The 27109-nt window shown below is 35.7% G+C and overlaps 2 protein-coding genes across 4 annotated transcripts in view; both read left to right on the forward strand.

The window, feature by feature from the left end:
• Positions 1-23331, forward strand: part of LOC137653532 (ATP-binding cassette sub-family C member 5-like) — a 157132-nt gene extending 133801 nt beyond the window's left edge. The window contains exons 20-30 of one of the 3 annotated variants that reach the window (XR_011046510.1): positions 7530-7657; positions 8697-8819; positions 9511-9670; positions 9780-9966; positions 11242-11331; positions 12123-12312; positions 12801-12960; positions 13130-13322; positions 13518-13682; positions 13999-20338; positions 20398-23331. Coding sequence is in view for 2 of the 3 variants with exons in the window: in XM_068387007.1 (XP_068243108.1) it covers positions 7530-7657; positions 8697-8819; positions 9511-9670; positions 9780-9966; positions 11242-11331; positions 12123-12312; positions 12801-12960; positions 13130-13322; positions 13518-13682; positions 13999-14112 (1510 nt within the window). In the remaining variant the exon portion in view is untranslated. Of the gene's footprint in view, positions 1-7529; positions 7658-8696; positions 8820-9510; positions 9671-9779; positions 9967-11241; positions 11332-12122; positions 12313-12800; positions 12961-13129; positions 13323-13517; positions 13683-13998 lie in introns of all 3 variants that reach the window. The other 2 variants (XM_068387007.1, XM_068387008.1) reach the window with 2 other exon arrangements.
• A 1239-nt stretch (positions 23332-24570) lies between these two features.
• LOC137653534 (uncharacterized) overlaps positions 24571-27109 on the forward strand; it is a 111847-nt gene continuing 109308 nt past the window's right edge. The window contains exon 1 of the mRNA XM_068387010.1: positions 24571-24718. The gene's annotated coding sequence lies outside the window, so the exon portion shown is untranslated. The remainder of the gene's footprint in view (positions 24719-27109) is intronic.

Below are 27109 nucleotides of genomic sequence, written 5' to 3' on the forward strand. Positions count from 1 at the left end.
GAGTGGCGATGTGGTGTGAGAGGTGGTCAGGAGGGAGGAGAGAAGAGATGGAATAAAGAAATAATCAGAGATTAATGGGGGGAGATAAGACTCCCCGCTGCAACCGTAGGGTATTTAAGGGCCTGTAAGTTCTTTAGATAGTGGCGTTTGAAAACCATAGGAGATTTCCAACCCGTGTATTTTTTAAGGTCATCAAAGTCCATGTTCTGGAAGTAATTGATAGAGGTAGCTATTGACCGTATATCATGAGCATGGGGAAATGATTCCGGGTTAGCATGTTTAATGAAGTAGAGGATTTGTTGTCTGATACCTTGAATGGTCATAGTACCACCTTGTTTCCTGATAAATAAGGGGCCAGACGAGCGGGTGGCAGATCTAGCTAAAAAGGTCCTGAGAGTAGTGACTGGACACAGCGAAGGATCCTGGGGAAGAGAGATGATCTTCCAAGGGGACCACCTATTTTGCGGGTCCTCATTTTTAGCTAGGAAAGCTCTGTCTGGGGTAAGCAGTACTTCGCCTGTAGGGAGGAAATCTATGTTTTCCGGGTTACGTGAGAGCGCTGCTAGTTCTGAGATTCTAGCACCTGAGGCCATAGCTGATAGAAATAACGTCTTCCTAAGCAGAGTGATATAAGAGCAGGACTCGTTGTCAGTGTCCGACGCGAGTTTGAGGACATTGTTCAGAGACCAAGAGACTTTTTGCGGCCGATCCAACGGCCGAAGCCTAGCACATGCTTTTGGAATAGATGAGAAATAGGTATCAGCTAGGTTAATGTTAAACCCAACCAGGAATATCTTCTTGAAAGCTGACTTGATGGTAGTTATAGTGCTAGCTGCCAAGCCCTTGTCAAATAAGAACCTAAAGAACGAGATGGCTAAATTCGGAGTCATACGAGTGTGGTCTGAATTCTTTAGGAAACCTGCTAATTTCTTAACAGCCGAATCATATTGACGAATTGCCGAGTCCCTTTTGTCCGCTTCGATGAAGAGAACGTTTTCCGGGTCAATGTTTGCGTCTTTATGAGCTGCAAACTTCATGAAGTCCACAAAGTTAGGGTTTTGGCTATCCTTGAGGAATCTGACACAGTCTGTGTTTGAATTACTTGGGTTAGTTTGGGGAATGGAATCCGGAAGGGTCGGAGTTTCAGCTCGAGGAGGAGAGGAAACCAACTGCTCTTTGGCCAGTGAGGTGCTACTAAGGCCACTGCCCCCCGGAAGGAGCGTAGTTTGTGCAATACTTTCATTAGAAGATTCACTGGTGGAAATAGGTAAATCTTCCTCCGATGGTTCCAATCCAGGGTTAATGCGTCTATGGCATAAGCCTGAGGGTCCATGTTTGGTGTCACATAACAAGGAAGTTTGTGATTCATCTGAGTTGCGAATAGATCTACCTGAAGGCCCGGAACCAGCCTGAGTATCCACCGGAATGAATTTATGTCCAGAGACCATTCTGATTCCAGTGGTTTCGTCCTGGATAGTGAGTCCGCTATCACATTCTGGACTCCCGCTAGGTGGGTTGCTGACAGGAACCAGTTCTTTTCTGCTGCCAAGGCGAAGATAGCGACCAGGATCTGATTCAGGTTGGGTGACTTGGATCCTCCTCTGTTGATGCAGTGTACTACGGCTGTGCTGTCTGACACTACTCTGATGTGGGTCGACCTCGGAGGAGAGAGCCTCTTCAGGGTCAAGAACACTGCCATGGCTTCGAGAACATTGATGTGGAAGTGTTTCATGGCGGGTGACCAAGAGCCCTGAAACATCTGACGTTTGTAGTAACCCCCCCATCCACTCAGAGACGCGTCTGTATGAATTGTCACTTGTGGGGGTGGGAATTGAAGAGGAACCGATTTGGAGAGGTTCTTCGGTTCGGACCATGGCTGTAATCTCATTTTCAAGACAGAGGGGATTTTTGAGACCTTGTCTCTTAAAGGTACTGTGGCTCTCTTTCTCCAAACTCGATTGATGTCTTTGAGTTTGGCTTTCAATAGGCGATATGTTACTGAAGCGAATTGAAGAAGGCCGAGGATTCTTTCTAAGGCTCTTCTGGACACCTGTCTGTGTTTTAGAAAATTCTTGACCTTGGAAGCTATTTCTCTTACCTTTTTGGGAGGTAGAACCAGCTTGTGCCGTGCAAGGTCCCACTGTATGCCTAACCATTCGAAGCGGTCTGATGGAAGTAGGCGGGATTTTTGGAGATTGACCTGAAATCCCAGGTTGGCGAGAAAACGAAGTACTTTCTTCGTAGCTCTGTTGCACTCCAGGGCTGACCGAGCCCAACTAAGCCAATCGTCCAGATAAGCAACGATCTGAATCTCTTGGTTCCTGAGTTGTTCTAACACTGTCTCTCCCAGTTTCGTGAATATCCTGGGTGCAATGTTGAGGCCGAAGGGCATGACTTTGAATGCAAAGGCTTTCCTGCTTAGACGGAAACCTAGGTAAGGAGAGAAGTTTCGAGCTATTGGTACGTGATAATAGGCGTCGGTAAGATCGATAGAGGTGGTGACGGCCCCACGGGGAAGCAGGGTACGTACCTGAGAGATGGTCAACATCCGGAACTTGTCGCAGAGGATGTAAGAATTTAGCTTTGACAAGTCCAGGACCACTCTCAATGCCGACGAGCCTTTCTTCGGAACTGTGAACAGGCGGCCTTGGAACTTCAGCGATCGAACCCGTTTGATTGCTTTTTTCTTTAGTAACTCGGTGGTGTACTCTCTCAGAATGGTTGTGGGTCTCTGGAAGAAGGTCACTGGTGGAGGAGGAGAACCTTGTGACCATTTCCACCCCAAGCCTTTGGAGACTATGCTGTGAGCCCACGGACTGAAGGTCCAACGGTCTCGAAAGTGGTAAAGTCTCCCCCCTACCGGAACTATATCATTGCGAGGGAGTGAATCTAGGTTCTTTCCCTCCTCGAGAACCCCTTGTCCTAGGTCCGCCTCGTTGACGGAACTGTCCTCTAGCCCTGTAGCTACCTCTCTGGTGTCCACGAAAGGGACCTGAGGGTCCGTAGCTAGGGTTGTATGCGGGTGAGGGCATCCAAACGGGGTTGGGTTGGGTACCTGGGGGAGCATTGAGGTAGACCACCTGTTGAGGGTGTTTCGGCTGTAGAGGAGACGAAGCAGTGGGAGACTGTGAAGACGAGTGGGCAATCGGCGATTGTTGGTAGTGACCTCGGCTCGTCTTGTAAGGGGCAAACCTCTGTTTCTTCCTGAAGAAGGTTTGTTTTTGACCTTCAACCCTCTTTTTGGCAGTGAGGCCCCACCTCACTTGCAAATTTTGATTTGCTCTCGCAGCGTCTTGTAGTACTTTGTTCACCTCCTCCTGAGGAAAAAGGTTCTTACCCCAGCAGGGGGAAGCTATCAGCCTATTCGGTTCATGCCTGATCGAGGCCTCAGAAAGAACGTGCTTCCTGCAACTAACCCGAGCCGAACAAAACTCGTGTAAGTCGATTTGGAAGGACAGAGACAGGTTCTTTGTGAATACCCGGAACAAGGTCTCGGTCGGATAAAGTGAGGTTAGGGACTCCACGGAGGTAATGGAGTGGAGAGACCTAGCCAACCTATTCCGTGCCTCAAACTCAGTCTTGAGAAGAATATCTGGTAATTTAGGAAGCTCCTCGGAGAACAGATTAGAGGCACAGTCTGGGTCTAACTTCCCTACTGTGAAAGTAGCGGGGGCATCATCCCAGATAGTAACGGTACTCGGAATGAGCATGGAGGTGGGATCGGTCTCTTTAAGAGCCGGCATGGCAGAACCTTCTTTGATAGCCTGAAAAGTAAGAGCTGCCACTTTATCTGTAATAGGCAAGGTAATAACTGGAGAAGCTGTAAATATGGTGTAGGCTCCTTTGTGTGGGGTGAGCTTGGAATTAGTGCACCCCCAGTCTGACAACATCCTGGCCCAGAAAGCTTGGGCCTGCTCTTTAGGGAATATTACCGTTTCCTTCGGTACCTTGTCTAACCTAATCAAGGCATGTTCTTTCAATTGGACGAAGCCGTTGAGTGGGAATTCTAGTCCCGGAAGGTAAAATTCTAAGTCCTCTAGAGGACGGGTGCCTATGCCCTGAGTTATGGCACCATCAATATATGGAGCATGTAAGGCAAACCTCCAAGGGTTGTTTTTCTCGAAGGGAGGTAACTTCGATGCGTCCGGGGCTGAAGGAGGGGGCATCTGAGTTCCGGAACGGATGAGACTTGCCACCATATCTTTGAGCTCCGTCATAGCTCCTTGGTCTGCCCTAGACTGTTGTATCTGTTCTTTCACAATATCCCTGACCATGGCGGCGGATAAAGGGGGCTCCCGAGCCTGATCCTCTAACGAAGCCCTGGACTTAGTGGACTTTGACTTCTTAGGAGTCACGGTTTTAGGTATAGTAATATGAACATCAGGATCCTTTGAGGGTCCCGGAACCGGTGACACTGATAATGGCAAAGCTGAAGGCCTAAAGGTACGTAGTGGCTTCACCTTGGGTCGTACAGGAACGGAGGGACCTCGAGGAGAAGCCGTAGGTTTATCAAAGCCGTGAAAGGAAGTAGTAGAGGAAGGAGTGTGGGGTGAAAGGGGGTCCACCAACTCCACACCACCTACCTGCTCATCCATGGGTTCCTCGTCCAGACCTAGGTAGGGCTCGGCCTCCGTCACTAAAACCTCTTCCTCAGTTAGAATGGTTGCTCTAACCACTTCAATTAAGGGGGCCGCTTTCTCCGGTGGAACTGCTGCAGTAGTAGAGCCTGGGAATAGGCGAGAAGCCATGTCTCCATAAAGGAGATAGGGTGCGCCAGCCGGCGCATTCCTCCCAAACCCTGACACCCAAGGCCGGAGAGTAGCTCTCGCCTCCCTGAGAGATTCATCATCAGCCTGAAAGAGGAGAGGGGAATTAATGATGAAGCCAAAACTGAAGTCAATATATAAAGAGCAATTAATTCTTCGCAAAGGATATTAACAGGGACACTAGAACCAACTTACCTCCTCGCTCAGGAGTAGGGCTGACAGCTCATAGCAGAGCATGCATGACTCCGGAAACCATATCGTATAGGGGGCTTGTCCCGGTTCCCGAGAGAAGGATATGGCGCAATGGGCATGGGCCCGGCATAGATCATGCCCCATGGGATCAGTAAAGGCAGCGGAGCAGCCCCTGGCAGTGCAGCGGACTTTCTGTAAAAAGAAAGAAGACATAAGTCTGGATGTTCCTTGAGATTCTTGTCATTGACTTATGAATCAGAAACACTTAAATCTTAATTGTGTGTGAGTATGGTAGTAGCTAACACCTTAATAAATTAAGAAATTATAATATAAACCAGTAACCACGTAGCATGAATCTCTAAACTTCATCGGTATCACACTGTTAACTCCGGTTCTGGACTCCTGCTTGATCTCTGTTTTTACCGGAGGTCCGGTAGCAAAGGCCCGTCATCGTGATATCGTGACCGTCTCCGGTACGATAACATTAACCTCAATGAATGAGTTATCTCCAGTGAAGCCGGAGATACGATGAAAACGGGGGCCTTAACGGTGTAATTGTGATCAAACATGACAAAGGTTCGTGTGTAAAAGGCTTCAGCCGGAGTCCGAGTGCCGGATTTCACCGTTGCACTCCAAAAATCTGCTCCGGAACGATAACTAGTTCTCACCCAATGAGTATCCATTATAGCGGAGCATAACTCAAGGCGGAGCTAAGGGTGTCGGTATAAAACGACCCCAATTAATGACTCGTACACTAACGTACCTAATAATAGTGTTAGCTATATTAACAGTAACCACATCAATAAATCGTTTATAATATTAAACGTACTATCATCAACTCTGATACTGAGAGGAGGCCTGAATAACCCTTGATCGTATAAAAACGGAGAACGGGAAATTCACCTCTCTTACTCAAAGAAAACGAGAGAAAGGATAACTCATACCTGTAGAACAGGAAACGAGCACTCTATGCTTTCGCTCTCAAGGTTACATATTAAAAATTAACATCACACAATAAGATAAGAAAATTGATAAAATTGATTGCTTTTTCTTAGTAATAGTAATAACGAAGAATAACGACAACGTAACAAATAAACAAGGATATAGTCTAAAACGAACCCTCCAGGGTACAAATTAACAGACTAAATCGCAAAGCTTTAAATCGCTACTATGCTTTAAAACGCTATCTTTAAATCGCTATTCTTCGTAGGTCCAAATTGGACTTGCAAGCAAATAAATACCATAGTAAAAACTAATAATAATTAATGATAACATAAAAGGCCATAAAACGTAAGTGATATAACCTAGCTGACAGAGTACCAGATGGGCAAAAATAACTAGAAAATTTACCGAAGCGAACATACCCAAAATGGCTGCCGATACCTCGGCAGGACAATCGCTTCCAAAACTAAAAACCACCATATTGGAAACAGAACAAATGCCCGGTACTGCCAAAAGCTGCCAAAACAAACTATGGTACTTAACATTGGTAAGGGTGAAGTAACAACGTCAGTCATGTTGAAATAACGAAAAACTTTTCGAAAAAACACTGTGCCCAAAAAAAACTCGGCTTGATGCAAGTCCAATTACAGAAGGATGTCCTAGAGGGCGCGCGTGGTAGGTGTCGTTGGGGAGTTCAACCATGTTCTCTAGGGCCTGTCACGGCCCTCCCCATTGATGAAGGGATTATCTAAATGGAAGACAACCTGTGAATAGTGGTTTTCACACGCCTTTGTTTAATACACGACACCTACAAGGTGTTCGCGCGAGGGTTGTAACCTCTGCATTCCATGCTTTTATCTTTCTCTAGTATATTTGGAAGATTTATATTAGGAAAGGTATAAGGAAGGACCTTTCTCACCGGCCGTCACAGGCCGCCCCAGAAATTGATTAATGAAATGTTATCTCGTCAGTCAAATCTTCCCATTATTTCAGATTTTGGTCCTTGAAATTTTTGTTATTAAAGAACTTTGATGTCGTATACCAGGAATACTGTATTTGGATCATTCTAGAGAACACATGGTTAACTTTTTTAATTTTACCGGTGAATTGTAATTTCTTCTTTTTAGTATTTCATTATTATTATTATTATTATTATTATTATTATTATTACTATTATTATTATTACTACTTGCTAAGCTACAACCCTAGTTGGAAAAGCAGGATGCTTTAAACCTATGGGCTCCAACAAGGAAAATAGCCCAGTGAGGAAAGGAAACAAGGCAAAATAAAATATTTTAAGAACAGCAACGACATAAAAATGAATATTTCCCATATAAACTAAATATTTTTAACAAAACACGAGAGATAGAAATAAGAAAGAATAGTGCGCCTTAACGTACCCTCAAGTAAGAGAACTCCAACCCAAGTGGGACATTAGTCATTGCCAGCCAAAGATTGTTAACTCATTCAAAATAATTTAACAAAATTCCTGTGTATCTGAAATATATTTTATATCTAATTGCTTGTATTCACACCACTTATCCCATGTTTAGCCACTTAAAGGAAAATCTAACCCCCAATAATATTATTGATGGTAATGATTTTTAATGTACTCTATCTTGATTGCAGAGTGCTTTCCGGATCATCAAGACTTCATCATGACATGTTTTGGAGTATTATTAGATCCCCTATCAGTTTCTTTGACACTACTCCAAGTGGCCGCATAATCAACAGATTTTCAAGGGATTTAGATGAATGTAAGTTACAGTAGTTGTTTTCAGTGTATTCATTCATCACTTTACCATAATACCTGATTTAAACATTAAAAAAGAGACCTTTTATGCTTTATTGAATTAAAATAGTATTGTTCCTGTGTATAAATTCAGTATTTTCTTCTTGTGTAAAGCACTAGCTCTCAACCTAGTGAATTATTGTAAGAGCAATCTGATGTATTTATGTAAAATACTTCCATACATTTATGTCTCCTATGCTGAAAAACTTTCACATCATTAATTGATGTACAGACTTACACAGAAGGTTTATTGGCAATAACTTGAGCCCCATTGTACATGCACACAAACTTCCTGGCTATTGAGGTCCTTCCTTTCCAATACATATTTCACACAATCTATCCATCAGACACATTCTAGGTCTTCCACTCCTCCTAAGCCTTTTACTTGTACATTCTTTTCACTAATCTATCATCTTCCTGTCTTTCTAAATCTATAGAAGTTATAAGTTAATAGTTTTGATTGTATTTCTTCTGTTGCTATAATGGAGCCACTGCATGGATAACTTTGTGAAAAGATAATAATTTAGCCCTCAACTTTGAATTGATTTCAATGCAACACTGGAGACTTTACATTTCTTTAGTGCTGATAATGAGAATAAAATCAGGAGAGTATATTAAGGCTGAAACTGATTAAAAAATGAGTATAGAAACTGTTACTTTCATGCTATGTTCATAATTGTTTTGTCCATTATGAAGTCATTAGTGGTATGTTCCCTCTTTTGTAATGACCAGCCAATTGGTATAATTCACTATGTTCTTATAGCATTTTATATAAAATTTTTCAAGGTGGAAAAGATAAATAAACTACATAACACAGTACTGTGGAATGGGACCCTGGAGTGAAACATAAAGATCGCCTTTGAAGTTATATCGATAGAATCATGGTACATCAACTCTGGAGATTTTAAATATTGTTAGCATATACAGTACAAGATGCTTTCTTTTGACAAAGATCTCAGATATAAGCCTATGTAAAATGTGTACATTATTGGTGTGATTCACAGTGGATGTCCGTGTGCCATTCTTTTTGGAGTTTATTCTGCAAGGCCTCCTGATGGTTGTGGGTCAGATGATGTTAGTGTGTTTCATCTATGTCTGGTTTGTGATACCTCTCATCATTATTGCAAGTAAGGAACTTTCAAATGTTTTGGTTTTCTACTGTCATTTAGTATTTGAGAAACTGTGTGTTATTAATTGAGGTGATTACCCTTTAGATATATATACATTACTGTACTTAAAAATCTTGCCTAAGAACTACCCATTTTAATCTCATCTTTTTATAGTGGATGATATTAACATATTTATAGTACTATTTAATGACCAACTGGTTGAGTCATGAATTGATTCTGTGATTATTTTTAAACTATATAATGATAATGATAGTATAATAATTATGTTAACCAATAGTATTGCCACATTGTTACAGTAATTATTAGATATAAGGAATTATTTCATTGATAAATACTGTACAGGGATATACATTTGATAAATGTTGTCAACAGTAGGTTTACTTTCACAAGAATATTTTGGAGAAAAACAAAATTTAAGGAATGATTTTTAAGATTTTCAAATTATATTGATACAGGTATAAAGCTTGAAAAATAACAAGGGGATAGACCCTGTAGGCACTTTTATATAAGCTTAGAAAATAACAAGGGGATAGACCCTGTAGCCACTTTTATAAAAGCTTAAAAAGTAACAAGGGGATAGACCCTGTAGGCACTTTTATAAGTGAATGTGAATACCAGAGTAATATTATTTGCTGTATAGTATTACAAATTACAAACAAGTAGAATAGCAATGTATTTTTCATTACAGTTTTATTTGCTGGAATCGACATTTTCTTGAATGTTGGCGTTCGAGAATTAAAACGCTTGGACAACGTCCTAAAATCCCCAGTCATTCAGCATATAAGCTCTTCAGTATCAGGAATTTCTGTTATTCGTACTTTTGACAGGGAGAGTTTATTCCTTAACAGGTTAGTTCATCTTTTTTCTAATTTGGATTAAATCGTTATATGAATTGTTGGAAGATAGTGCTTAATGAGAGATTCCTTTTTAAAATATCTTCATGAACTTTGATTTCAGAATGTACAAATACTTGGATCAGCATAGCGTAGCGCTGTTGGTGTTCCGCCTTTCAAACCGCTGGTTCACTTATAGAATGGATTTGATGGCAGTGATGGTTACATTTGCTATCTCAGGCATCTGCGTATTTACGAAAGGCAGTGTTAGCACTGCTTTGGCAGGTCTGGCATTATCAACTGTTAATGGTGTAAGTTAATTTCTGTCTTTCAGTTTGTTTTACATTAGTACAGTACCTCAGTATACGAGTTTAATCTGCTCGAGGAGAAAGCTCGCAAGCCCAAACAATTTTCTCCTTAAGAAATAAAGGGATTTCACTTGTTGGGTTCCACAGGCCCATAAATACTCATATGCACTCTTTTTTAAAGGGTTGTAATGTTATATAAAGAGTAAGTCTTAATCCCTAACATCAGAAATTAATGCAAATTAATCATTCACAATAACAAATAGAAATATTGACAAATTAACTTACACTCTCTTATGAGGAGAGTCATGGCTGGTGTGTGGGAGATGTTGGAGGAGGAGGAGGAGGAGAGGGAGGAAAATCTCTCTTCATGAAAACTTTGGGTAAAATATTGGGAGTTGTCTCTCTTGGGTGGCATGCACTGTCACTAACTGAATCACTTAATAGTTGCTTTATGACATTTGATCGTCTTTTTTCTTACTATTACATTCGATTTTAATAAGGTTCCTATCTAGAGACAACTGTATTTGCCTTTTCTTTAAAGTGTCATGAAAATAGAATAAAAATCACATAAATACATTGTATATAGAGGATGAGCACCATACTATCCATGCTTGTCTCTTTAGTACTTGTCCATAAAAATGCGCACAGGGAAGGAAATTTTTGCTCACAGACCGATGCAATGCTCGTATACCAATTTGAAGTTTCATGCTCAGGTTCTGAGTTACTCGTAAACTGAAGTATTACTGTACCTCATGAAGAGAGGCGATATATATGTTTCTGTTCATTTGCTTTTTACAAAACATCTCAAGTAAAGCCCAACCTCTAGTTTTCATTTCTACTCAGGGCATTTAAAATTCATGATTGCATTAGAGTACTGTATTAACTTTGTAGATATGCACATCCTAGTGCTAATGGTAATTGTACAGTACTTTGATATTTTCATTTTCTATTGTATCCTTCATTTAGAAGAATACGGTACTAGGACAGTTAAAATTACAGTATTTTGATACCTCCACTTTGGATTTAACTGATATTTAACTCTACTTAATAGATTTTGTTCATAAAATAAAAAAAATATTATCTTGTAAAATTTCCACATATTGTTACAGCAGTGCCCTGAAATAACAGTTTTCACTTGAGAGAGTGTTTTTGATAAGAAGTGAAGGGAATTAAATATTACAGAGAGAGTGAACTGTTATGAACCTTTAAACTCTATTTTTTCTTGTACATTATAACATATATAACCTATTTCAAGATGTTTAAAAAAAAACTTTTCAGGTGTGCGTATTCATTCCCTTCTTGATGAGAATGAAGTCCGAGTTTCAGTCCCGCATAACATCTGTTGAACGTATCATTGAGTATGCTTATGTAAGTGATATGCCTGCATGATCAGGTTTGCTTTGCCTTTGCAGCCCTGCAGTTAATAATTTATAGATTTTTATTTATTTTTTTAATCAAGTTTATCGCAGTGTAAAAGTATGTATACAGTATTGGTGTTTATTTGCATGTAGAGTAGTACTGTACTTATCAATATTTGTATTTGAGACAAAATTACTTTTAGAAGTCTACAAGTCTTTTTTTTTTGTATATATTAGGTAAAGTATTCTGTTATGACAATGAAAATAATTGAAGCTCTGTTAATCATAATACAGTAGTGTTAGTGGCAGATATGTCAGCTTTAGGCTTCAACTATACAGTAGGCTCTGGCAAATAGATGATACTGGATAATTCAGTATCAGCCATGAATAAAAGTACAATGGCAAGTTATTTGGGGAAAATAATTGCCTATTACCCAAGGAAAGTACCATAGAGTTTGATCTAATATAGAGAAAAATAGAATATTCACCCTTACATTGACCTATGACTTTAAAGAAAAGATACCATGGTAAAGAATATTTGCAGCAAATAATTACCCTCCTGCTGCAAGGTACATACCTACCAAGTTTCACCAAATATAAAGAAAAGTAAGATGCCTATAAAAAGAAATTATTCTAAAATCTATTTGATGTTAGTGTTCATTCAATATTCTTAATTCATTCATTTCCCACTTTCACAAATTCTGTTAATTTAGGTCAGTAATGCTTAGTATACATAAATTGAATATAGGTTAGTTTTATTGTCCTTCATTGTTGAATCATATGAATGTTAACATTCCACAGGATCTAAAAAGTGAAGCTCCTTGTGAAATCAAAGAGACTCAGCCTTCACCAGATTGGCCAAAGGCTGGAGCAATTGAACTCAAAGAAGTTAGATTGAGGTATCGCCCTGAACTTCCTCTGGTGCTTCATGGCATCAGTGCTTCTATAAGCGATGGTGAAAAGATTGGAATAATTGGCAGGACTGGTGCTGGTATGTAACTGACATTTGGAATCGTCACCATAGACATTTTTATGTCGGATGTTCCCTTTACAAAGTGAATCCTTATGGGATTTTTTTTCCATTCTCCCTGTTATCCTGAACTCCCATCAATTGTAGATCCTTATGTTTCTTCTCCCATGAGTTTCTAGGTTTTCCTAAAAGTATTTGTCCTATTTCTCAGAATATTTCTTCATTGAAAATGATAAGTGCAGATTTTGCTCCTTTTTGCGGAAGTTCACCACACCAACAATCACTATAGGCTATATTATTCATGCTGTAATTTTATTTATATTTCTGCTTAAACCTTAATTGAAACATTACTGAATATAGAGATTGTGCTTCATATTTAGTATAACTTTCATTTTTCAAGACCTCAAAAAACTTAAATTTATTAAGGATTTTTTTTTTTACAATTTAATTGAATTTTTATACTGAACTGGTGTTCATTTTGTAAATATACTACATCTCTTTCTGATTAGGGAAATCTTCTCTCATCTCTACTCTGCTACGTTTGTCTGAGCTGGACTCTGGAAGTGTTGTGATTGATGGCATAGACATCAGTACAATTGGTCTTCATGTGCTAAGATCAAGAATTTCTGTTATTCCACAAGATCCAGTACTGTTCCAGGGATCTATTAGGTCTGTGTTTTGTTTGGTTTTTGTATTTCAGCGCAATATTACCGTTTGCGATACAGTATTGTCATTTTATATGAATAAATTCATTAATGAAAACTTAGCGTTTAGCAGTATTTTCTGCTATCTACAGTATTATTCAATGTCACCAATTATTTATATTTTGTTTCTTCAGGTACAATCTGGATCCTTTTGATAAACACAGCGATAATGCAGTCTGGCAAGCTCTTGAACGATCGCATCTAAAAGCCGTTGTTCAGAAACAGGAGCAGGGGCTCATGTCCAAAGTTGAAGCCGCGGGAGAAAACTTTTCTGTAGGAGAGAGACAGTTAATTTGCTTAACAAGAGCTCTCTTGAGAAACAGTAAAGTGAGTATCATTTAATTGGAGAAAAAAGTTATCCTGTTTTGCCATGTCAAATAGATTATTTTGTATCTTTCATTATAAAACAATAGTACTGTATGGTAATAAATATGGGCAGATATTTCTTAAACAAAGTTTATAAATTTTTATGTCATTTAGATTTTGGATTTAACTTTCTCATAAAAATATTTTCATCAACAGATATTGCTCTTGGATGAAGCAACAGCATCAGTAGATGTAGAAACAGACCATCTAATTCAAACAACAATAAAAGAAGCATTTGTTGGAAGCACCGTTCTTACAATTGCTCACCGATTAAATACTATAGCAAGTTATGATAGAATAATGGTTCTAGATGCAGGGAGGGTAAGTGTCCTTATTTTGTTGTAGCAGAAGTGCTCTTAAAGCATTCTTTTATAATCATTTTCATGCAAGAATGGACAAAATAAGTTTCATTCATCAATGTCAGCTCTAAATATACATTGTTGATGGTGTGAGAACATTACGGTACGTGAATACCAGCGACCTAAGGGATTGTGAGCACATGTGCTAACCTGAAAGGGAATTACCATATCTGAGGTTTGCATGATGCATGAAAATAGGCTATTTGTTCAAGATTAAACAAATACTCGTGAATGTACGTAAAATTTTATTTATCTATTAATATTACTATCTTTTACAGGTAAAAGAATTTGACACCCCAGTGGCCCTGATGTGTAACGAGGATTCATTGTTTAAAGACATGATGGGAGCAATGGGCGTTTATACCCTTGAGCAGATGAGGGCTCTTAATTGATAATTCATTGCCAAATATGTGATTATATCTTAATCTCTTTGAACCGATCTCTTAGTGTTTAATAGTTAAAGTTTATAGTGACATAGAAATATTATTCCTGAACAGTTGTGCTATTTCAGAATATTGTTTGTATGTAAGGCATACATTCATCTGAGACTTATGAAGGGAAAGACAGTGTCGGTGCAGTGTTCGTATAGAATCTTAACATCCGATCATTTCACTCTTCATCAGTATTATATTATCCCAATTTTGTGCAATTTTATTAAAACTCTTACAATAATTTAGTCTGTTATAACTTATTTGAGTATAAAGATATATAAAATCATTGGTGAACCTGTGATGTATATATTATTATTGATAAAGTCTATTGTTAGCATTAATTCCTCTGAAAAAAAATATATATATATACAGTATATAGTGTTTTATGCAGAGGTTACTATGTCAGTGTTATATTGAAAGTTTTTTTTTTACTGTAACAAAATGTTAAGAAGGTAACCACAAACTAAGTGTAGTGTTGTTGTTGGTTATTGATTATTATAAAGACTCCGGAAATTGTTAGTTTATGTTATGTAAAGTATGACTTCTTTACCCATAGCACAATCAGTTACAACATTTGCTCTTTCAGTGAATTATATTAAGGACCACTGATGTAATATGCATTTTAAAAATTAACCATTGTGTGCTGAGTGCATTTAATGATGTCTAGAAGACTTTGAATGTCATAGCAATCAATGTTATTGCTAGATGAAGGTCAACCCTATAATTTTCACGGCCAGCTTCATTGGTTGACTGTTTGTTCTCTTTGTTATTCCTGTGAATTATTGCAAAATATCAGGTGTGAGAATGATTGAAAGTACTTTTGCTTTACAGCTCTATTATTTATTTACAATTATGTTTAGCAATTTACTTTGTGTTTGGGATTTTTGAAGTTAGATTTGTGATAACTGAATTTATTGGTGTGGAGAAGAGTACCACAAAGAAAGGAAGTTTTCCACATTTACAAAATGGGATATGCTACATTGTGTCTGAAAATACTCTGATTAAAATGTTTGATATAGAATATAGGTAACAAGTAAGATCAGATCATGATCACTGTAGGAATGTAAATTGAGGATATGGCATGTTAACTGAGTAAAGAGATGTTAGTAAGTAGTGTTTGCGATAATCTAGCATTGTATTGGTGTATAATATTGAAGGCACTTTAGAATCATATACGACTTAAATATCAGATATTTCTTTTAGGTCATCATACATCAAGGTGAGCATCTCTTGTAGATTTTTGACCTGCAAGGTGGGAAATTGGTGTCTAGTTTAGTGTAAAAGGATGCTGAAAACTTTTGAAGCTTTCTATCAGGTAGTCAAGAGTAGCATTTTCTTCTTCGGCACTAAACTAGGATCTGAAACTTAGACAAAAAACTTTATTCACATTTTTACTCATGCATAGCATTGTAATACTTATTATCACTAATTACTGTAGTTGTTACAAAATACAGAGAAGATTTCATTTTTTGGAAACAAAATACCATAAGTAATAAGTTTTCTGATTAACTTCTCAGAAGCTTTCTTCTGGTTTTTATCAGTGTGTTACCATTACATATATATAATATATTGGAAATGTAAAGTCCCCTTCAGAGTCAATTCCAATACTGCTTTGATATTTTTTTTTTAGTATATACGCCACAAAATACCACCTCCTACAATGATGTAAGTGATGTTGAATTTCAGTCCTGGCCTCTAACTGGTCCGTCCATATCAATACAAAACAAGTATGTACAACAGATTATCTCACTGCCATCCTCTGGATTTTGGAATAGACTAAGACCCTGTAGCTTCCTCATTTATACAATGTCCCTAAAATGAATTCAGGCTGTGCATAGGAGTCTACTATTTTTTATTGAACTTCTGGTGTTGCGTTGTCCTGTTATTATTTTCATCTCTGCTATTCTTTATATGTAGAGTCCAGTTCACAGAAAGAATGCATTACTTCGGGGTACATGTACTATCTTAGGTTCATAAAGCCATTCCGTAATTAACTTGCAGATCAAGTATAGTCCTTCACAGGAAGACCAGTGAACAATTTAAGGATCAGGTGAATATTTTCTCTGTGTAAGATATGAGAGGGAAAGTATGTTCTCCGTTGTTGCCAAGAATCTGACACACTGCTGCAGCAGTCAGTCATGAACTCGCAAGTGGACTGTATGTCTGTGTCCCAGCTTCAATATTGAAAATATCACCATACATCATGCGACTCTACTTCCAAATGAAGGATCCCAAGTGACACAGTGATTAGAATACAATTATAAGTTTTATGAAGAATTTAGACTCCATGAAGACTTTGATTGCCCATCTGAATGCCCTTGCAGTCTGGGCTTAGAAATATCAACACAATGGCTCCCCATGACATTATCTGCGCTCAAGCATTGCTGACAGAAGATCGATATGCTATTCAAGCTCTTTAGAACAGCTTCACCAATGCCACTCTACAAAGAATAAGCAATCTTTCACCTAGGATACCAGCATTTGCAGTCCCTTAGAAATGTGAACTAGATTTGGCTACTTCTGCCTTCTGATCATGGAGGCACTCTGTGCAATGTTGACTACAATTATGCAATATGGGACCCTTCAAACCATTCGACATGTGAGGCTACATTATGTACCAGCAATGTAATGAAGCAAGTTGGAATGCCCTCTCTACTAAGGAGGCATGAGATGCTCTTGCTAAACTCGTCCTTTATGCGTCAAACTGGACTGGTCAGTAGTCTGTGTTTTTAATGAGATGCAAGGGCAGGATGAAAGAGTCAGATTTTTTCTTACAATGTACTCCAGAAACAAAAACAAAATGTTTTCTCCCTCTCACATCCTACACTCAGTAATGGCAAGAATTGATAACAAGAGAGCCTTTGCTTTTTGTGGCATGTAGATGATCATCATCATCATCCTGCTCCATATTTTATTATTTTGTGAGTATTAAAGATATACAGGTCGTACTGTATTATAAGTTTTTGTGATATTGAGAATTAGGTTGGTAAACTTTTTTTCATAAAAAGATAATTAATTTCATGTTATCGGGTAATCTACTATCACTGTTATAGCAGTACATGTAATTTTCATCAGTAACAGTTTAGCCTAGCTGTTTTCATGAAATTTTGCAGATGTCATTTTTTATGCCAGTTTCCTTTCAGAAGCACTGAGCATTTAAACTGTGGTCATAAGAAAACTACTTTTTAGTATACAGTAGTGAGTTTTGCTACTATAAAATGAGGTCAATCATCAAAGTTTAAAATGGATGTTATGGGTGCAACTGGGACTGTCAACTGTTTGGTATAGGTTACTATTAAGGAAATGTGTGAGTATGCAGATGAAACCTCTTTGATGAATGAGATATGTTCTACATATAACTCAGTGATGCTGATTACTGTAATTTGGATTGTCATTACCTTGGTTTTCTCCTTATGCTTTTGTATTTAAGTGTGAAACCCTAAAGAATTCCATTACGTGTGACCTTTTGTTCCTAGACTTTCAGTGTACAAGTCTTTAAGGGATAAGATATTCTGGTGTGAATGTATTGCAGTAAAATATATTCATCAGTCTCAATTGTAGAAGTGGTAGCCAAAATTAAGACTTGTGAAAATGTCTCCTTAGTAAATTGGATGAGATCAATATTTCTTATATTCATATTGTCATTTCTATTTATTGTTAGGAGTGAATCACCCCGAACCATACAGTTTTAAATCTAAAGGTAGTAACCTCATTTTTCAGTGGCCAGTAGTCAAGGATAATATGATGTCGGTATATGAATCTCTTGAGAAAATATTTGTTTTCAAGTTACTGTAAATGTTTTGCATATTTCTGGAGTGATTAAGAAAAAGAAATTCATATTTCTGGAGTGATTAAGGAAAAGAAATTTATTTCAAGGTTTGGTTAAACATTTGTAGTTTTATCTCTAATAGTTTCTGTTTTTATGACAGGACATTGGACAAAGTCCAGATGAATATCTGTTAGTTAATATGGATTCATAATATCCAGATTTTTTTCTTGAAGTGGTTAACAATAACTACCTCAACTAATGTTCTGCAGACTGCAATTTTTTTTAGATGACTAAAATAGCTATTTTACACTGACAGACAATAAAATAGGAAGTTTAGGACAGATATGGCATCCAAATGAGTTGCCACAATATTTCCAGCTTTATGTATATATTCATAGCTCAACATAGATAACCTTTTTGATAATTTTGTTTTTAAAACATTATCCCAGTCAGAAATACCGGTAAATGTAAACACCAGCATTATATACTGTACTTTACTCATGATTATAATTGTTTAGTACCTATGTATTATGCAAATTTTTTATTACATTATGCAATTCTTCCCAAGAAATGTTGAAATGTTAACTTAAAGTAGAGCTGTAATGGGGAAAACAAGTCATTTCCTGGAAGTTTTGATATAATGAGGTAACTTTTTGATGTAAGAATATTTCTATCTGTTGATATAATAGTTAAATCAGTTGAAATTTTATTATACTAAATTTGTTACTTATTATATGATGTTTGGAGTTGTGGTCGGTTTTGTCATATCTGCATTCCTATTACAAAGGATGCATTGTACCCATTTGGTAATGGAATACTGTACAGTACTCTTCAGTTAGGTTTTTTTTAAAGTTCATGCACAAAGGTACAAACTTGTTTCATGATGCCTCTAACACCCAATTTTCTTTCAAGGATTTTTACAGTACAGTACTTTTGACCATAGAGAAAGATTCAGATTTCTTTCCTATCGTGAGACAATGGTTACAGCACATTCCAAGAGATGTGAATAATAAAATCATGCCCATATAGCTATAAAAATTTAAAGATTATTCATCCAAGGGTTTTCATTATTGAATACAATGCTTACTTCTTTTTATTTAACATTATTTATAATTAATTCTTGCGTGAAAGTAATGTCATTTAGTGGAGGCTGGTAGAACAGATTCTCTGAGCAATGGTTGCTCATTTTGGAGAAGTGCGAAGCTGAAAATGGAAGCAATGGCAATTTATACTGTATACCAAATAACTGTATGAATAGAAAACCGATTCACTGCACAGTACCCACTACAATACCAAAAACCTTATTATTTGTTGCCTCCCATCCAAGTGTAATCTTGTTCCATATATCCAAATGATTCATTTTATATATTATATAAAGTCCCTTCTACTCAGTATTATGATTGGTTTCACTAGTTGCTTCAGCTCTATAGGGTAAGTATTGATGTTATGACTTGTTAAAAGGGTTCCATCTTGCGAGAGATACTTGCCAGAGTGAAGGACTGAAAAGTTACTTTTCCCTATTAATCGCAGAACTACTAAATCACATTGTTTACTTTACTACTAGGTAATATGTCATTGTTCAAGATAATAGAAAATACAAAATGAGAGGTTGGTTATAATGAAAAATTTTTGTAATACAAAATTAAAAACAAATGGGATTAGCTATTTGTTGGATTGCATTTAATGATTATGCATTATATCCACTAAATTCATTTAGATTACATTAAAAAACTGTTATACAGTACTGTATATTCATGATAAAATTTTACCTTATTGTATCATTATTAATATAAATTTAATGGAATTTGCGTTGGTACTCGTTGCCACTGGAAAGTTTAGTCGAGCATTTCTGCTTCACTAGCTTTCTACATCATCAAGAGGAAGTTTTTTTTTTCAAGTAAATAAGGTCGTTGATATCATAAAAGAAACATATAGGTTGGAAAGTTGAACCACCATTGTCTATTGGCATCAAAACGTCTCTATACTGTAGTTATTTATTTAGGTTTTCCATTCCAAACTAACTATACGATACTCGTTACTGTTGTAATTATCGTTATTGAACTCATCTTACTAAACATGATTTTTTAAAAATTATAATTCTGTAATAAATTAATGATAGTGGTTATCATTGATATGTGAATCTTTTGTGATTTGACTGTGTTAAGCTTTACATACACACAAGTTTAGGAAAACATCTGATAACATAATTAAGGATTTAGTTACCGGTAGGAATAATAAATCAACAAAAGTAATTTTTTTAAAGAAATTGAATGGAAATATGGTATATTAGGCTAGGTACTGTATTTGTTATTGATATCGGTCAGTCATTCTTACTTTTGTTCATTTCATCATATTTGATCCAAAGTACAGAAGGGAAGTATTTTCTGTGATGATTCGGGATAATACAGAAATCCATCTGTTCTATCATAAAATTTGTTTAAGTTATGGCATGTCTTTGCCATCTTGATGAACCATAGTTTTATCTTCATTTTACCATTGAGACATATGAAACATTTTAATCTTAGAATCTATCCACTCAAGCCATTTTGAATGAAATAAATCCTATGTTCAAACTACGGAAACTAAGCAGTGATCGATGTGAATGCATTTAGGTCAAATATATAGGTTTTGTTTAATTTTATTAAAATGTGAAATGATGAAACTTTTAAATTAGAATAAGACAGCTTCCCCTTTTCCATTGTTTCTGGAACATATATTTCTGCTGCAAAACAGCCTCAAACATATCACTTTAAGATAATAACGGTGCAGTTTATGGTCACGAAATCGTTTTATGCAATAGATGGTTTCCAGTAATAAAATGAATTTTGTGGTATTAATTTTATGGTAGAATTTGCAACACTTCAAAATTGAGAGATAAGGAGGGTAAATTTTTTGTTTGTGGTACAGTATATGTAATTAGGAAATTAAATAATATCTAATTATAAAAGAAATGTTCTTCATGGTATTTAATTATTTTAAGATTCTCATGATACAACTTATACAGTATAGTACTTGGTGTCTAGGAACCAACAGAAATTTCTTTAGCTATGTACATAATGTTCTATTAATTAAAGTTAGTAGGGCTATGAGTTTCATGTAAATATATTTATTATTGAATATAGAAAATTTCATATTCAGCCATTGTAATAAAATAGCGACAAAATATATTAGAACTCATCAATGTTCACTCTTCCAAAATCTTCCTTTTGTTTTATTGTTCTGGCTTTTCATAAACATTGATCATTTTACAAAAAATCCAATTTTTTGTCTGTCTAACAGCTTCGCTGGTAAAATGTGATACAGGAGGAGTTTGAAAGTAATGGGAACGAATTTGATATTTTTATTTGTTTATTTATTTTTATACACAGATTTACTGTCTCATAGAAGCCTAGTTTACAAGATCTATTGTATTTTAATTGTATTATTTTGAATTATTTATTGCTAACGCTATACATCACAGTATACTGTAGCTGTGTGCAGACTCTTGCATTCTATTTCTGCCACTGATCCCATGATAACAGAGTTTCTCTTGCAAGTGTTGCAGTTATCATGACCTGTCTCATAATCATTGATGACGACTAACCAACATATTCTTTTTGAAGGATTCTCAGTTGATAATTCTTTACTGCTCCAAGTCTTGTATTATTATTTTTTTCTTATCAACAATGTTTAGTTACTGTCTTCGTCATTATCCGCTGTTTCTCCATGAATCAGTAAATTATATTGATGGAAATCCTAGATTTGCTCTTGAATTCTTTAAAAATTAGCTTTACTCATTTCACATATTTCATTCTTTTCATTTTATATAATTGTATATAACTACTGATAGTCTTTCATTCTAAGTTTTGACTTTCCTTATTCTTTTTGAAAATAATATGGCACATCTGCAAGGAATTCACTGTCCAAGAACCTTGAAGTGTAAAGACATAGTGTTACTCTTGAACTGTCTACCTAATCGCTCCAAGACTCTTCGCTGCTGGGAGGAAGGACGGTACGATACATGAATATACTCTACCAGAGTCTAAAGCTATGTCAGGCAGGGCAGCCGATCGGTTCTATGGTCTACCCCAAAGCCGAAAGCAAAGTCCTTTAAAAGAAGGCAACTGTGCTTACCCTGTACAAAAAATGGGAAAAAGCATGTCAATTAAAGAAGTTGCTGTTAATACATGTTATTTAGCATACAATGCTATTTTTTTTTTTCTTTTTTAGCGAAATTTTAATATCAGCTAAAAAAATTAGATTCTCATTGCTTACATGAACTATGCATGTTTTCACTGTAGCTAAGAACAAAGCAAATGTAAAATTCTCACTAACGTATTCTCATCTCTCACTGATAATGCAATATCAGACATCCTCTTTTCAGTATTTTTTTTTGTATATATACATATTGCTTATATATTTGTTGTAAAATTCCTTTTACATACTTTTACTCTCATTTGGTTTTTTTAATGTTCCTTTTTTTTGTATAAACTTAGTATTGTTTATTAAATATGTATGCTGTGAAATTATTTTCTTCAAACTCAATATTTTTGTAGTCTGGAACTGTGTAGTTCTCAAGGACATTTTTTTTTTTTTTTTTTTTTTTTTTAAACCAGGGTTATCCCACACAACGGGATATATCAAAGAAGTATTGTCTTCTCTATCACAGGGCCAGTGCATAAAGCATAGATTCAATGTGTATACGGGAGATCCACAGGCTCAGGCTCTCTAGAACCCGTCACAGTTCCCCCTGCTCTAAATTCGGTTATTACCAGACAATACATCACATATTGAGAAGCGCTATTAATCGATGGGAAGCTATCTTTTCTTTAGAGAAAACCAGGTCGACCCAACCTCTAACCAGGGTTGCCAGGTTTTGTAAGTGAAAAGGTCAACTTCTAATCACCTGTAACTTTAAAAGGCCAACCGATTAGTAAAAATGGCCAAAGATATAACATTTAACACCAAACTTGTTTTATGATATCGTTTATTACCATCCAATTTAAAAAAGGCCAAATTTGCAGTTTTGGGCATTAAAAGGCCAACCTGGCGATCCTGCCTCGAACCAAAGTAAGACCTTTTCCTTGTAATCGTCCCCATAATTCTAAGTTGATGTTGATTCAAATTTTTATTGGGGATTATGAAAATTCACAAACTTTGTGTTGCATACGGATGTTTTTAAGTGTACAGTATCAACAAAGAAAATATTTCTATCAATTTAAGAAAACAAACCATAATTAATAGTAGATTTAATTCTGCAGATGAAAGATATGACAAAAAAACTTGATGTTGTTTACACTTTGAGAAAACTAATATATTTATTCAATGGATCCAAAAGGGAAATTACAACTACGTTGTCATCCAGAACACAACTAGAGTTATGATTGTTCGTTTTGGAAAATTAATCTTATTAAATTTCTGTAGTCTCAATTTTTTTCTTTTAAACATACAAAAATAGCCAATGCCTATTTAAGGACACACACACACACACACACACACACACACACACACACACACACACACACACACACACACACACACACACAGGAATAGAAGATCATAAAGAGAAACAATTGGGAGTTAGGATATATATATATATATATATATATATATATATATATATATATATATATATATATATATATATATATATATATATATATATATATATATATATATATATATATATATATATATATTCATCTGGTATATTTATTACAGACGTGTCTTTTTATGTGTGTATTATATACACTTATTTATTTATATATCATCATCATCATGATCAGCTGTTACTAGTCCACTGCAGGACAAAGACCTCAGACATGTCCCTCCACTTACGTCTGTTCATGGTCTTTCCATACCAGTCTGTACCCACAAAATGTCTTAGCTTGTCAATATGTCTCTCTCTTCCGTCCCCTGCTATTTTTGCAATCTCTTGTGACCTATTCTGTTATTATTAATGTTTATTTACATACGTAAACACATCATAAACAATGAAACAACTCTCAAATTCACTGATACATAAAGTAGTTTGTATAAGTGTAGGCCTATTTATGTATAGCCTCCATGAATCTATACGAACACCTATGTATAAAATTATGAATAATTTCTAATGTGAAGAAACATGTTACCAGGTGATGAGATTTATATACCGGTAATTGCTTGAGTTACAAATGTTTTTTAAAGAATTCTTAAATAGCAGTAACAAAAAACAACCTATAATTAGATTTTAAATGTTCACACTATCCAATATATATATATATATATATATATATATATATATATATATATATATATATATATATATATATATATATATATATATATATATATATTAATGCCAATGTAGATATTGTAAAGGAATTCATACGTATGTCTCTCATGTTTACCAAAGCGTAGACTCTCTCAAATAAAGTAAAGAAGAATGATTAAATGTAAGGAAAGCCTACAAAATCATAATGTAATCGCCGTGATTTACTCTTCATTAATCATTTCAATGGTTTGTGATTTATATACATATTTTTTTTTATAAATAAAATGTAATAATGGATGTCAATACTCTTATTAACGATTAGATTACTCAGCCAGAGTGGCAACTATGACGTCACGATCGGTAACCCTTTTGTTTCCCTCCTTAAAACCAAATACCAATGTAAAGTTGTAAACAACAGATCGACGTTTTGACATACAGGCGTTAGGACGTGTAACTTTTCACTGGTGTATTTAACTTTTCACTTGTGTGTTTCATTTCTCATAAAAGAAAACAAACAAAATGAACTACATTAGCATTGTTATCCGCGACTGCTTCAACTTTAAAAGGCAAGAAAGCGAGTAGTTTAATCTTTGTCCTGTTCAGTTTTATTTTGTATTGCCCATCTCCCCCCCCCCCACCATTTATTTCGCGTCGGTAATACAATATTAGGCTTTTACTAAATTGAATTGTGATAGTAGTCTACCCCAAGGGAGAGTCTGGTAACTATTATTTTTTTTTTTCATTACCTAAATCACTGAATGACGTCATAAATGGGTCTGATTTTGGTTTGTGATATGTGTGTGTATATATATATATATATATATATATATATATATATATATATATATATATATATATATATATATATATATATACATATATATATACATATATATATATATATATATATGTATATATGGCGGTTCCGCCTTGGGCTCTGATCCCGAGGTCGTTAAGAGAATCCAGACTTTAATGTATTAATATATATGGCTTATTTGAAATATGAAAGAAACACGTTTAAATGTGCAAAAATTTATCATATATATATATATATATATATATATATATATATATATATATATATATATATATAGATGAATAAATAGATACTTTTCATGATATACTACTATAGAAATTATTGGTGTATATTGGATGGTTATACATAATATATACAATATATACTATGTATATATATAATATATATATATATAAATATATAATATATATATATATATATATATATATATATATATATATATATATATATATATATGTGTGTGTGTGTGTGTGTGTGTGTGTGTGTGTGTGTGTGTGTGTATCATCATCATCAGCCATTACTAGTCCATTGCAGAACAAAGGCTTCAGACATGTCATTCCAATTGTGTCTTTTTATGGTCTTCTGTGCCAGTCCTAGCCTACAAACGTACTTAGTTCGTCGATCTTCTTCTCTTCCTTCCTCTGCTGCTTTTACAATCTCTAGGGACCCATTTTATTATTCTTAATGTTCATCTATTGTCTTGTCATTTTCATTATAAGTTGGTCTGGGCATAAGTTGTTATTAGACTGTTGTTAGGAAATATTAATGCGATTTATTATGCTTATTCTAGTGGTTCGATTATAGCACCTATAGAGGGAAACCTGGCAGAGGTGATAGATCCTCAACTGGATCTCACAGTATATATGGCCTGACATCTTTTGCAGTGAGTGAGTTGACTCTTTAGTTCTTTCTCTTCATATGATTTAAGGTTCGATTATTCCTTTGCTTTGTGTTTATAGGTCATTGAACCCTTGCGATTTACAAATTTACCTTTTTTTATGCCAGTACTAATCCATGGGACGAAATGGATTTCTAATTCAAAAAAACAATTTGGTAAAGGAAAAACCTAATTTTAGGGAGGTTTCTGAGTTGTCCCCATATACTTCTGCCTCCCTAGATTCGTTAAGAGTTGTGGGGATATAGCGAAGGCGTACTCATATCTAGAAAAGATGGCTTCCAGTGGTAAACCGATGCACAAGACAGGTTTATCATCTCCCTAGCAATTTGAAGTACTTCTCAATGGGTGACATGTCATCTGCTAGCAGATGAATTACGCTATTATAGAATGTGCTGCGACAGATTTTATAGAATCCGAATTGGTGGGTCTCCCGCATTCACCCAGTCTATGCTTGCACGTGATACATTATCCCTGGTATAGGGAAGACTATGTTTCTTTGGTATATGTTGGTATATTGGATTCCCCGTTCTAGCTTAAACGGAAATGTCCACGGACACCAATCAACACCGTTCCAAAACTATGGTTTTCCCTCATCAAAACTCCTGTTTTGTAAGATCATTAATACAATGATAAATTTGATTCACTTATTTACTGTATTATAAACTATGTACATATAGCTGTATAGATATTGGTATAATTTTACGCTGTATAATATTTTTCAGTGCAGTAGAAATACTGTACATTCTATGAGATATGTCATATTGTTAGATGGATATGTAATTATGTTATTAATCTTTGTTTACAGCCTCAAACGTACTGTCAGACATTTCTTTGTATTTTATCAATTCATTACTCCTACTAAACCAAGTTTTTACATAGGTAAATGGATTGTCTTATCAGTTTAAATCGTTTTTTCTCTTTGTGTGCACCTAAGTACGTTTAACTTTGGTGTTCCGGCCTGCTTTCTCTCCCTCCTTAAATATCTTATCATTAGCTACCTTTCTCCCTCTTCCCTCAATTTCATTTCCTATTTTTCTTCTGATTACTGATGATTTTATAGTAATTCTCCAGCTTAGTGAGTCCGTCAGCGAGTCAATGGAGGGACCCATACAGTACTGTTTAATACCTTTTTCCTGCACTTGTAAATAAAGTGCTATTTGTTTTCTAATGTGATAAATGAAGAACACTACAGGATCACAGGTTAATTAAGGATCTTCTACCTGAATATAACTAAAGAAATGC

Source organism: Palaemon carinicauda, chromosome 14, assembly GCF_036898095.1.
Source record: "Palaemon carinicauda isolate YSFRI2023 chromosome 14, ASM3689809v2, whole genome shotgun sequence".
NCBI classification, from domain to species: domain Eukaryota; kingdom Metazoa; phylum Arthropoda; class Malacostraca; order Decapoda; family Palaemonidae; genus Palaemon; species Palaemon carinicauda.